Consider the following 13,434-nt stretch of genomic DNA (forward strand, 5'->3'; position numbering starts at 1 on the left):
CAACTACGGGGAAGAGATATACAGATTTTAGGACAGTGGGAGAAGTGATGCTAGAACACTACAGACAAATATATAGCCAAAACCAACGTACTGACTTAACAGCCATTAAGGACTTTCTAGGGAAACTGGACATTCCCACCTTATCTAGGGAAGATGGAGATGCCATATCCCGGTCACTTACCAAGCCAGAACTTCACGAGGTGGTCAAGAACCGCCTGAACAGGAAGGCCTGCGGCCCTGATGGCCTCCCAGAAGAACTTTTCAAAACCTTCATTGATGTACTGGCACACAATTTTTGTTCTTTTAACCAATAATATGTTAAAGGGCGGGACGATTCCAAATTCATTTTGTGCAGGGAATGTAGTTAGTTTTCTGAAAAAAGACAAAGATGAGGAAGATCCAAACTCATATCGCCCAATCACACTATTAAATACCGATTATAAAATTATCATGAAGCTTCTAGCTAATTGCCTTAACGCGGTTGTCACCACTTTGGTTCATCAAGACCAAAACAGGTTTATTGCTGGACAACTTGCAACTAACACATAATTTTTAGCTGAGGCACTAGACTACTTCTCTATTAATAAAGTTCCTGCCGTTATTCTCTTACTGGATGCAGAAAAAGCTTTCAATTTGGTGGTATGGGATACGCTGTTTGAGATATTATTTAGGTTTGGGGTTCCACTCCAGGTTTCAGGGTTGGTACAAAGGATGTATCAAAATACCGAAGCTAACATTATAATTAATACCGCAAATGTGGGTAAACGACAAGTTTGCCGGGGCACTCGCCAGGGATGCCCCGTCACCCATCCTGTTTGCTTTATTTATCGAACCTTTAGCCATCGCAATTAGACAAAATGATTTGATTAATTTTCCAATTAAGCTGATGGGGAAGATTAAATTGTAAGCAGATGATATTATTTTGTTTCTTGACGATAACAGAAGTTCCCAGGAGAAGGTTTTTGAAGTATTTGCTCGGTTTGAACAAATAGGGGGGTATAAGGTGAATAAGAAAACAAGTGAAATTATACTCTGTGGTTGCACTTCCAATAGACTACTTCCTGAATTGGTGCCCTGCGTGAACCCACGGCCCAAGAGATATCTGGGGGTTAGATTCTTGTCTAAAATAGAAGATCTTTACAATCTTAACTTTGCTCCTCTGCTTCTTAAAACGTAGGCGTTGCTAGCTTGGTGGGGGTCACTTCCTCTAACTATCTAGGGAGAGTTACCCTGATTAAAATGGCAATTTTACAGCTGTTTAACTTCTTGTTCTCAGCCATTCCATGTGTGTTAACATTCCCATTTTTTAGGAAACTGGATTCATTATTTACATCATTTATTTGGTGCAATAAAACTACACAAATTGCACTAAGCAATTTATATTCAGTTTGGAAAAAGGGAGGCTTGGCACTCCCTAATATGAAAGACTACTATTTAGCATTTTTCGCCCCAATATATGGCAAAATTCAAACCTGCATCACTCTAGGGCAGTCCATCCCTGCACCATTTCCATGAATTAATTTGTAGGGAATATGGTATAAGGGATCCCGTATTATTGGTGAAATCTCCAAAGAAAGTAGCTATAAGATCTTGAGGTGGTTCTTTAAAAAGAGGCCAGATTTTTTTTTCGAAGATGGGCAATCCATATGTGAATTTTTTCACTCTTCTGTCCGAATTTACGATGAGGTCCGGCTCTAGGCTCAATCCAGAGAAAATCAGGAAATGGGAATATGCCACATTCAGGAAAATTGGAGATTTTATAGCTGGTGATAGTAGTAATAGCCTTATCAATCTGGATTGTGGTCAGATACGCGCTACTCAGAAGATAGTGAAAGAACTGATAGACCCCTCGGGGGATAGAAGAGCGGATGAATGGAGAAGGCTACTATTGGAGTTGAAAAACCCTAATCTTATGGTAAAAGCTACCAGGAAATGGGATTGAGACGAAGGGCTAAAATTATCAAAGGATATCTGGGAGAAAATCAATGGATTACATTTTGGGGTACTGAGAGGAGCAAATTGGCACAGAATACTGTATTTTAGTAAATGGCTGCTCTATCGTACCCTGCAATTTTTAGCCCAGATGAATCCCAGCTGTCTTAATCACTGTTTTCGTTATCTAGCGGAGAGCATAGCAAATTGGACACATGTGACAGGCACTTGTGGGCGTATCTAAGAGTTCTGGGGTAAGGTATTTAAGTTTTTGAAAATAGCTTTACGGATTGAAATAGACCCTAGTGTGTAGTTACTGGTTTTGGGCTATGACCCTGGGGGGAAGCTTGCACCCAAGTGAGTAAAATTAGTCTTCATTGCCACGACAGTGGCTAAATCACTCTTATTACAAAATTGGTGTACCTCGCAGAAGAATGGCTAAATAAAATCCTGCAAGCAAGGAATCAGGAATGGAAGTATGCAATGAAGTCAGGTGGGCTCAAGAGATTCTCCCAAACCAGAGGGAGATTTTTTGAGACAACCGACACCAGCTCAGCTTAGGGGTGGAGTCAAGGACTGGGCCGTCCCTAATTGAGGATATTTGAGAGTATATTAATGTTACTGAATTTGATGTTATTGTTTCGCTGGGGTCAGTTTGTAACAGAAATTGGTTATGCTATGATGTTGGATCTCATCAATAAAAAATTTTTAAAAAGCTTAACTGCGAAGTGCCCCAAACAACAACAAAAAAGGATCAGCCCTGGGAGGGGAAGGCCTTAGCAAATGAATGAGTAAAATTAATAAACTGTGTCATCATTGTATGTGTTTACTATGTCATATTCTACACAGATTAAAACAGACACCACATCAATGTGTGAGAATTGACTGTACTCCCATTTGCCATGTGAGAGTCAAGAATATACAGAGTCTTGGCTAATCTTATACATTGCAGCAGTGTCAAAGGCACTCGAATACTAGTGACAGACAATATAATTCACCAAGGCTATTGACGAGTAGTCATTACCTGCCCACAGGTCATTGGAAAAGCAGGGCAGTGCTCCACAGCAAAATGTTGATCTTTTATAGTTGGAGACTTACCTTAACTTGAAACACCAGTTCGTTTCCGCCCACACTAAACTGTGACTCAAACAGAATTGTGAACTTTTCTTCTGTTACTGATTCAGCTCCACGACGGTCCGACCGTTTGATTCTCTTGAGAGACTGTCAAAAAGCAACCAACAGAAATAAAGATCAATTATATTTTTATACTTTACTTCATGTAGCATTTCTAAAGTGTAATGCAGCTCTTATGTATTACAGAGACATAGGTATAGTGTGCCATTTGAGCCACTCAATCTAAGGTACCAATGGGCCAGATTGCTCCATTTCTGCATTCAGTTGAATGAACTGTTTCTTGTACACTGGGCTTGGAATGAATGCAATCTTTACGTGAGGCACAATTCCATAAACAATTTTATAGGGTCTTTTTGAATCAGACAACCAGCATTTTAATTGTTTTCTCTTTGTAAGTTATTTGTCAGCAATTGCACAAAATTCCATAAGTACCAATTCCATCAAGTACTATTGCAAAATGTCTCACCTACAACCTCTTGTTCTAAAATACAGGCCAAACAATATATGAACTACGCCTCACAATGAGAAGAGGTACTCTAGTATTTGCTTCAGAAAGAAAATGGAAAAATACAGTGTGGGAAAAAGGATACTTTATATTTAGAAGGATTCACAATAGAGTCGATATTCTACAAAGCCAGGCGGTATAGTAAAAAAACATGCCAAGTGTGCTGTTTGCGCAAAGCTTTGAAAAACAAACACTTGTAAGTCATGGTTCAAAAAATGCTCAGGGCAATTGAAATCACAATACATTTTAAGTAACAATGGTAATGAAGTAAAATTCCAACTAAGCACAATCCATCAAATAAAAAAGATGTGTAGTCAGGATTCAGAGGAGGATCCTTGTTACATTTAGCCAAGCTCATAGGATAAATTAAATCAGCAAGCAATTCATTTTCCCTTGTAGACATTATCTATGTCTAACCTGCTGACTTAGAAACTAGAGAGAGTGGCTTTAAAGGCTTCAAAGAACAGGGAAGAGCACATAAAACGTAAATGTAATCAGGTGGGCAATACTGAAACTTAACTGTAGCAATCAGGAGTTTACAGCATGTCCTATATATTAATTAAGATAATGGTTTAGACTTTCCACTGTGATGTTCAGTAGAAAACGTTACATACCTGTAACACTAGTTAAATATCAAGGGTATCCTTAAAAAGCTATTAAGACTCGTATTTACAAGATGTCTTATGGACTAAATATGTTTAGGGTTTCCCCTTGGCTTGGAAGATGATGCATGACTTAAGATAACTAAGAATAACATATTTCTTTTGACTCAGCCCTGATCCTGAACAAGTCAGGACTTACATATACATTTATACACTGAAAAATAACATGGGTTAATGTTATGTCATAGTTGGATATAGCAATAAGATCTTAACTTGCGTAAAAAACACAAGATATTTGCTGAACAAAAAAATGGTTAAAGTAACAATATAGTTAGGTAACAGAATGACACAAGAACTAATGTTCAAAAGCTCAAAAGACATTGCAACTCACCAGTTATAATATAGTCCACTAACTATAACTTGCACCCTTGTCATGCATCGCTTATGATCACACATATTACATCACTGTGCAGTGGGTGATGGCTGCACACCCTATGTTTAACCTGCTACAGGGAGGGCCAACCTCCGCTGCACATGTACTGCCTCAGGGGTTGGCCATAGGCCCTAAGCCCAACCCACCGTTTGAAGAGGGATTTTAGCCACATTGCCTACGTCCAGCCCCCTGAGGAGCAGCCAACTTCCGTTGCATGGGGCCTTCATAGGGCAGTCAACCTCGTTTTCTATCATATCTGAGTACCACAGTACCACTGTAAGATGCTCAGTAAAACGGTACCACCACAGAACCTCACGGGGGCCTGACAAAAAGGGAGGGCTCCCCAGGGTCTAAACCCCCCACCCTCCAATATGAACATGGGTGTAAAGATGTGCTCATCCTGCCCCTTATATGCCCTTTTTCCCTGTAGCTCAGGACTCAGCGGCAGGTCCTGCATCCTGAAATGGCAGCTACAGCATTTTCTTCAATACTTTATCCAGTCAATCAGATTTTTGGGGATTATTTTGGCACCATAAAGGTAACAAAACACTAACAGGCCGACAGCAGAGTAAGTTCCCCTGACTTATGAGGTTCTAGTATTTTCTGAACTTCTGTAAGATTGGAGTAAATATTTTTCTTGACCTCTCTCCAAGAAATTACACAGTGGCAGTTGCCCCTATGTAGTTATAGTTAGACATGAAGGGATTAAAAAGTTAGGCAACATTTAATGGTTGGTCCCATGATTCAGACTGGCTGGTGGAACTTTTTCTCCTGTTGGTTATTCTGGTACCACAGTACCGAAATTGGTTCTGTAGTAAAGAGCAAATGACTGGCTTGCCACAACTTTGCAAAAAAAAAAACACTGCAGAAGCCATTATAGAACTCTGTCCTTCTGTCTTAAAACGTTTTTCAGAAAGGGTATAAGGAAGCAGGTTTGGCACACCTTGACTCTCACTCAGGCACTTAAAGGTGGGCCCAGTGTGAGCTCTCATAAGTCTGTGATGTCATCAATGATGTCATTTAACATATCATGAATGAATTATGTAAAATAAGAAGTCATTAGTGGTATAGGTTATAGTTAGTTCAGTAAAGTACAGCTGCTGAATTGCAGTGGGCTTTTTTGTTTTTAAACATTAGTTTTAATCTTGTTTCAACACTTAACTATAATGTTACTTTAATCTTTGTTTTTTTCCAGTGAATTTCTGTAAGCAAAGATATTGTTACCATACCTAACTATAACGTCACTTTAACCTTTGTTTTTTTAGTGAAAATAATATATATATATATATAAAATATTATATTTGATCTGAGAGTGAGTTAGCCATGTCCCTGGAGTCTATTAAGGCCTATGTTCTCAGAGTTATTCAGTATGGACTTTAAAGCTCACTTCAGAAATGCCAGTCTTGACAGTTCTAGCTTCACTTAGCCTTGTGAACCTTTTACACTAATGAACATGTTACTTACCTTTGGTAATGTCTTAGCTGGCAGAGACTCTTTCTAGCTGCGGATTCCTTACCTTAGAATAATCCCTGTCAGACTGGATCTGGAACTTTTTCATGAGCAGTACCACTGCGCAGCAGTAGTTGTCACCTAGCGCTGTGTGGTTTCATCCGCAACGGATGTGACATGCCTGGCATCTACATAGACACCACCCCAGTGCACCAAGTTCTTTTCATGTCTTTCCATGCCTGAAGTGCGGAGCCACAAAGAACACTGGCCACTGGTGCATTCGTTGTGTAGCCATTTTAGTTATAGCTCCATGCACGTTAAACACACTAGGCTGCTGTGCACTTTGACCTAGATGTATTTTATTCGGCTTTGCATTGTTATTTTTACAATAACCAGTTTTACAGTCTTGTTTTATTTTCATCTAACTGTTTTTGCTTAGCCTAGCACTGTGTTCTCAAACAAGACATTCTTGATCACTTTGTGCTTCAGTCAAGGCTACAGTTTGGTACATTGCCGGTGAACGTGGTAGAGGTTTAGTCTCCAACATTCATAGAAAATACACATCCTTACGTAGGGGCATTTTCTTAGGACATCAGCTGTGTTATTATAAAAACATGTCCTAGTCCCATTACACGTTAAGAGGGAGATTCCAGACAGGGAACCACAACTGTATGCTGACTGCTGAATGCTTCGCTGCAGATGCTAGCGTAGACTACAGGCCTTTGCTCAGGTATGAGGGTCGATGTCCTCCTGGGGGAAGCTGAAAGGCAGAATTAGAGTTTAACATGCTGTGCTCAGATTATGACTTAGAAAAGAAATAGTCCATAAATTCTAGTGACAATATGATAGCGTTATTCTTGTGTTTCACTCTCCTAGTCACCATTTTAATATTGATATGTTGTGTCGTCCTGGTTATTGCAGCTCACGCTTTGCTATCTAAGATGCAGTTTTTTTATTAAACCAATCATTAGAACATATACTGCTTCTGTCTGTCATTTATGTATGAGGCCGAATTGTGAATGAGATAACCGGATGCGACCTGAGCGACCACGACTTCCCTGAGAAGCCTAATATGTCATGTGCTCGGCTGCCCATTCATCCCTATCTTTTGGTAGAGATGAGGCACTGCTAGTTAGCCGGAGTAAAACCCGGATTTAGAGCGACAGGTGTCACCCAAAGTGGGTCAGACTCAGTCTCCCACACCATGGACGATCTTGCTGCTCAAAATCCAGTAGTCTCATTAGAATAATGAGAGCCTAAGCGACACGTTCAACTAGGGCTCTTAAAAGGGGATCAATCTCTTTCTCTGAAATCCTTTCTCAGTGGTGGGAGGATGAGTAAGTTGATGAGGAATCTGCAGCTAGAAGTCTCCACTTGATAAGGCACTAACGAAAGTACGTAACTTAATCCTGTGATAGAAACTTCTAGCTACTTTTTTTTACTTTAGAATAGATTCCCAAGCAATACCTCCCCTTAGGTGTGGCTTTGCAATGGATTAGACTAGAAAGTCCTGCAGAATCGAATGGGCAAAATGTCCGTCTTGCAGACCTAGATGCCCAGGCGGTAGTGCTTTGTAAACATGTGCAGGGAAGCCCGCATTGCTGCAGAAAAATACCCAGGACAGGTACTATGCGAGCTAACGCAGTGGTCGCAGCCTTGGCTCTGGTAGAATGAGCTCGCAAACCTTCAGGTTGTTGTTTTTTGGCTAATGCATAGCAGATTTTGATACATTGTACTATCCATTGTGAGATGATCCATTCATGCACCGCCTTTCCTTTTTTGGCTCCAATGTACCCCATAAAGAGATGATCATCCATCAAAAACTCTTTTGTTCGGTCAAGACAGAACAGCAGCGCTCTTCTTGGGCCGATGAAGTCTCTCCTCTTCTTTAGAGAGGTGAGCCGGGGTGTAAAAGATAGGCAAAGTGATGGACTGGCCTACATGAAAGGAAGTTACCACCTTCGGTAGGAAGGATGTTTTAATGCTAAGAACCGGTTTGCATGGGAAGATGGTAAGGTTCAGAGGCTGTGATGATAGGGCCTGTAGCTCACTGACCCTCCAGGTAGATGTTTTCAGCACTATGAAGGCCGTTTTAAGGGTCGAGTGCACAAGCGCTTCGTCCCTGTTGTAATCTCTCTTTGGGCTTTTAACCACACCCATCTCACGCCTGTCACTTTCATTGGTTCAACGGCTTATCTTTTAAAATCTGCTTGACTTCATTTGTGAAAGGCATGCATACGTCAGGCCTTTTCCGGTGTTTAGCCCTCCTCGAGCGCACCGGCCAACTACTGAAAACATACGAAGCTCCATGTTTTTAGTCTGGTTTCTGCACTACTTTATCTTTTTATTTTCCACGCAGCGCGACCGCGCTAGGTTTAACATAGCGTGATCGGGCTCGTTTTTTAAAATTTCAATTTATGTGGCAAGAAAAGTCCGGTTAGGAATTTACAACGGTAATAGCTCTAACTCGAGCAAATGCAAGATCCTCTGCATTTCAAATGCTTGTTAGAGTAACAGCTTGAATAAGTAGTTGTGAATCAGCTGTTAGGGAGAAACACATCAAAAGTGTGGGAACTAGATTGATGTCCCCCTGTGACATTATGAAAAGAGCTAGATAACCTTTCAGGGTTCCCAAAGCAAAGCCCTGCTGGGCTAGGGTGAGAATAAACAAAAGAACCTGGGAAATGGGTGCAGACAGAGGATCAACTTGTTTATCTATACACCGTGTCACAAACTTGCAGCAATGGCAGGCGAAGAGACACCTGGCTGCCAAGATAATATTGCAAACTTAGGATGGAAGGACGAAAGCTGTCAACTGTTGCGCTCAATCTCCATGCATGAATGTAACGCATTTTCAGGTTCGGGTGCAGAACCCTGCACTCCTGCTACGACGGAAGATCCTCCCAAATACTCATGCTCAACAGCTCAGGATACCAGACACTCTGTGCCCAATCCAGAGCCACAAGAATGACTTGGGGTCGGGTCATTCATGATCTTCTTGAGAATTCTTGGTTCACAGGAGGCCTGAACTCCAGTCAAGACTAAAAGCATGTTTGAGTGAGAGCAGCCTTGGAACTCCAGAGATAAAAACTGTTGGCATTGTCCGTTCTCAACAGAGGTGAACAGATCCAACTAAGATTCTCCCCATGCTTGGAAGAGAGCTTATGCCACCTCCGGATAGAGATGTTAATTATGGTCCGCTAAGCATTGACAGCTGAGCTTGTCTGTTCAGGCTTTTAGGGAGCCCGCAATGGTTTGAACCATCAGGTTTATGCGCTGATCATCCAGCCACGTAGTGCCTCTTGACAAAGGGTCCATGACCTTACCTCGCCCTGCTTCTTGCAATACCACATGGCGGTTGGTGTTGTTTGTGAAAACCTGAACCAGCCTTCCCTTGATTGATTGATCAATGTCAACTGGATCGCAGGAAGCTCCAACAGGTTGAGGTGGAGTCCAGATTTCACTGGAAACCAGAGTCCTCTGATCTCCACCTCCCCAGATGACTGCTCCAGCCCAGAAGTGATGCATCTGTCACTACAGTCAGCTCTGGTTGGTAAAGGGAGAGGGTCTGCTTCTGAGCCAATTGCAGTTTATTAGCCACCACTTCAGGTCCTTTGCAGTTCACTCTGAGATCTGGACCATGCTGGAGAGATTCCCCTGACATTGTGCCCACTGGAATTTCATATCCCACTGCAGAGCCCCCATATGGCAATGAGCATACGCCACAAGAAGGATGCAGGAGGACATGAGGCCCAACAGCCTCAGTCACTGAAATCCAGGACAGAGGCTGAAACATAGGTATCATAGCCTGGATATCCTAGACTCACCGCTCTGTAGAATAGGCCCGAAATTGCAGAACAGCTTGGAGGAACAGGAGTGTCTAAGAAAGAGTAAGATGTGACTTTGGCACGTTGATAGCGACCCCCTCCCCTCTAATGACTGCATAAGGTTTGCTGTAATCTGAAAGTGGGAGGCAACTGCCTGGGGCGAGTGTGCCTTAAACAGTTTATCATCGAGGTGGGGAAAGACTGAAATTCCTGACCTCAGATGAGCTGCAACCATCATAATCACTTATGTGAACATCTAAGTAGGCGCTGATAAGGCCAAAGGGGAACATGGCAAACTGAATGTGCTTTTGGCTGACCATGAACCACAGGAAATGCCTGTGGACAGCAGGATGGGGATATGAAAATAAGTGCCCTGTAAGTCAAGTGATACCATCCAGTCACTTGGGTCCAGGGCAGACAGGACATCTGTAAGCATGAGGATACTGAATTTCTACTTTTTCAGGAAGGGATTGAGAAGGTGCAGGTCTAGAATAGGACAAAGGACTCTGTCTTCCTTGAGTACCAGAAAGTAGCAGGAATAGCAACCATGGCCTACTTCTGATGTGGACACCTCCTCTACAGCTCCCTTTGTCAAGAGAGCTAACATCTCCTGATGGAGCAAGGAGAAGTGCTCCTACGTCAACCTGTTGTAAGTAGGTGGCATGGGTGGGGGGGGGTCACAAAGGAGAGGGAGCAGTCTCTTTGGACGACCTGCAAAACCCACAAGTCAGATGTTACTGGCCTCCAGTGATGCAGGTGATGGCGTAAGCTGCCTCCCACTGGAAGCTCATGATGGCTGTCGGGCACACTATCGGGGTTTGGAGGCTGCTGTTGCCAGGGGGATCGACTGGCTTGATCTGTGGCTATCTGTTTCACATGGTTTGTGGGAACCAGTTCTCAACCATGAAAACATTGTGCGGTTTGCTGGCTGGGGTAGCTAGGCATGTAAAGACAAGATTGTAAGCCGGGACCTGGCCATAGCACTACTGTCCTGAAAGTGCTCTAGCACTGAGTTTGGCTTATTTCTGAAGAGACGAGTACTATCAAAGGACAAGTCCATGAGAGAAGCTTGGCCATCCCCTAAAAAGTCAGTAGTTCTCAGCCAGATGCGGCGTCTCAATGCCACAGATGATGAAATAGCTCTACCCAGTGCGCTAGTCGTGTCCAGCCTACATCGGCCGGTGAACACTGTTGCATCTCTACCATCTGTAATTGCCTGTGACAGTATGACTTGGGCTTCCTCCGAGACCAAAGGCAACATAAATGCAACCTAATCACAGATCAGGTGGGTATATCAGACCAAAAGCCATGTTGTGATCCTCAACTGCAATGCCAGGCTCCCAAAAGAGAAAACAATCTTACCAAACGTGTCCAGCCTCTTGGATTTCCTGTTCGGTGGAGTGGTGAGAACGCCCTAGGGTTTACTTGGGACGTAGAAACCTGGACTACTAGGCTCTTCGGGTTGGGGTGCTGGATGAGGAAATTGTGATCCTGGGAGCAGGTTGATGGCGGCGGGCAATTGTCCTATTCACAGGAGCCCCTATGCAGTGCTAGGGCCAGGCTCCAAGAAGGTCATCTGTAAGTGCTTCATTAAAAGGGAGTAATGGTTCCAATGTGGTAACTCCTGGCTAAAGCAACTCTGTCAAGACGTTTGGCTCCCCACCACCAAGCAAATGTGGCACCCTCCTCCGTAGCCATGGAATGGGGCGAGAACAAGCCAGTGTTTGGGGAGGTGTCCAAATCACTACCATTTCCTCACACCAGTTGTCCTCTGCATCTTCTACAGGGTACTGGTAATCATAAGGGTCATCAGACCCCTCCCATTAATCCTCAAGTCAAGGCCTATCACAAGAATAAGGTACTGGCTCCAACATGAGGGGTTTGCCCCATATGGGTGTTGGAGCCGGCACTGGACGATGCCCATCTGGTTCTGTGAAGTAGTCAGGAATGGCGATGGGGATGGGTCCATCAGGGGCGTTAGCATTGGAGCAGGTGCTGAGGAAGGTCAGGGTGACTTGATCAGCGCCGCTCCGAATCCATCAACAGATCCAAGGGGCCTGACTGGCTCTGGTGGTGGACCCGCTGTCAGAAGACCAGTATGGGCCCCTCCCGAACGTGTGGAGCCCCAAGGCACTCCAGATGGCACAGGCCACCCACATACGAGGGGCATGGTCTCAGACGTCTGGTAACTGGGCGGGGTCGCTCACAGAAACTCTGGGTGGCACGGGGAAGCTCCCAGGTGCAGGCTCCACCACAGAGCTAGGCTTCGAAAGCATAGATGTGGCGAATTGAAGGTCTTTGACTTCTTTATCTTCTTGTGCCTGTGGGACCAGATTTCCCCAATGACTTTGACGGCAAATGCCTGGACTGGCTTTGCGACCAATCTCTGGACCTTCCTCTCGAGCATCGCGTCCAACTCTGAGGTTCTTGAAGGACTGCGCTCCCTGAAGGCCTTGGGGTGCATGGAGCAGCAGTGGACGCAGGTCTTGGAGTCGTGGTTGCACTCCAAACATACGTAATTTTGTCACCAACATCTGTCTGTGACAGGCATGATTTGGTTTGTAACCAGCTTTCTTGTCGGACATACTAACGCACCAGGAGACAAAGTCACGAAAAATCTTGACAAACAGTCAAAAAATGGTCAGTCAAAAAACACTGGTGGTAGATCTTCCCAGATCTGCGCTGACTGGCAAGGAAAAAAAAAGAACTAACATCAGTGTGAGTGTACGAAGGGGGTAGTAAGGGTGAGAGAGGCCGCACTCATAGGAAGTAAACACAATTATTTAAATATAAAGAAAGTACAAACAGGGTGCTGGTGAACTTGATGCCCTACCACCCATGGGCAAAGTCAAGTGTCAAAGAGAGAGGAAAACTCTCTTTAGCACAAGTAGAGATAAACAGAAATAGAACACCGCACACAGGACAAACATTTAGGGTAAAGCAAGAGTCCAATAAATAACAAATGATGTCTAGTATCCATTGAGAAGACGGGATGAACAATGCATGATGTCCAAGTCAGACAATATTTGGCAGGTGATTTTCTTTATTGACAGGATTGTGGTGTTCGAGGTAGACACAGTACTTCACTGTAAAGACAGCCTTTATTGACAAGATTGTGGTGTTCAGAGTACATACAGTAAACCTGTTTGTTCGGCACGCTGCTCATTGCGAGTGACTGCAGTTTCTTTTGAATTGGCGCCTGGATTATCATGGTCCATAGTACCCATACACCTGTGCCTTGTTTTGGAATTTTCCGTTTGACTGACTTTCTCGTATTTGGATTAGCCTATTCTTAGACGCATGGATTCGGATTTTTTGTCTGATTGACGTTTTAAGTTGTCGTGCCAGTATTACGTTTAAATAGCCTTGAAAAAGTCACCAGCGTGACGAAACACGTGTTGGCTGTGTTTACAGTGAAGTACTGTGTGTACCTCGAACACCACAATCCTGTCAATAAAGAACATCACGTGCCAAATATTGTCTGACTTGGACATCATGCATTGTTCATCCTGTCTACTCAATGGATACTAGACATCATTTGTTATTTATTGG

At 43.5% G+C, this 13,434-nt stretch overlaps 1 protein-coding gene across 9 annotated transcripts in view; it reads right to left on the bottom strand.

Annotated features, from left to right (window-relative positions):
- LOC138299444 (signal transducer and activator of transcription 5B) overlaps positions 1–13,434 on the bottom strand; it is a 994,326-nt gene that overhangs the window by 208,142 nt on the left and 772,750 nt on the right. For all 9 annotated transcript variants that reach the window (XM_069237688.1, XM_069237689.1, XM_069237693.1 and 6 more), the window contains one exon: positions 3,031–3,153. In XM_069237688.1, the coding sequence (XP_069093789.1) occupies positions 3,031–3,153 (123 nt within the window). The remainder of the gene's footprint in view (positions 1–3,030; positions 3,154–13,434) is intronic.

This window comes from Pleurodeles waltl, chromosome 6 (genome assembly GCF_031143425.1).
Source record: "Pleurodeles waltl isolate 20211129_DDA chromosome 6, aPleWal1.hap1.20221129, whole genome shotgun sequence".
Lineage (NCBI taxonomy): Eukaryota > Metazoa > Chordata > Amphibia > Caudata > Salamandridae > Pleurodeles > Pleurodeles waltl.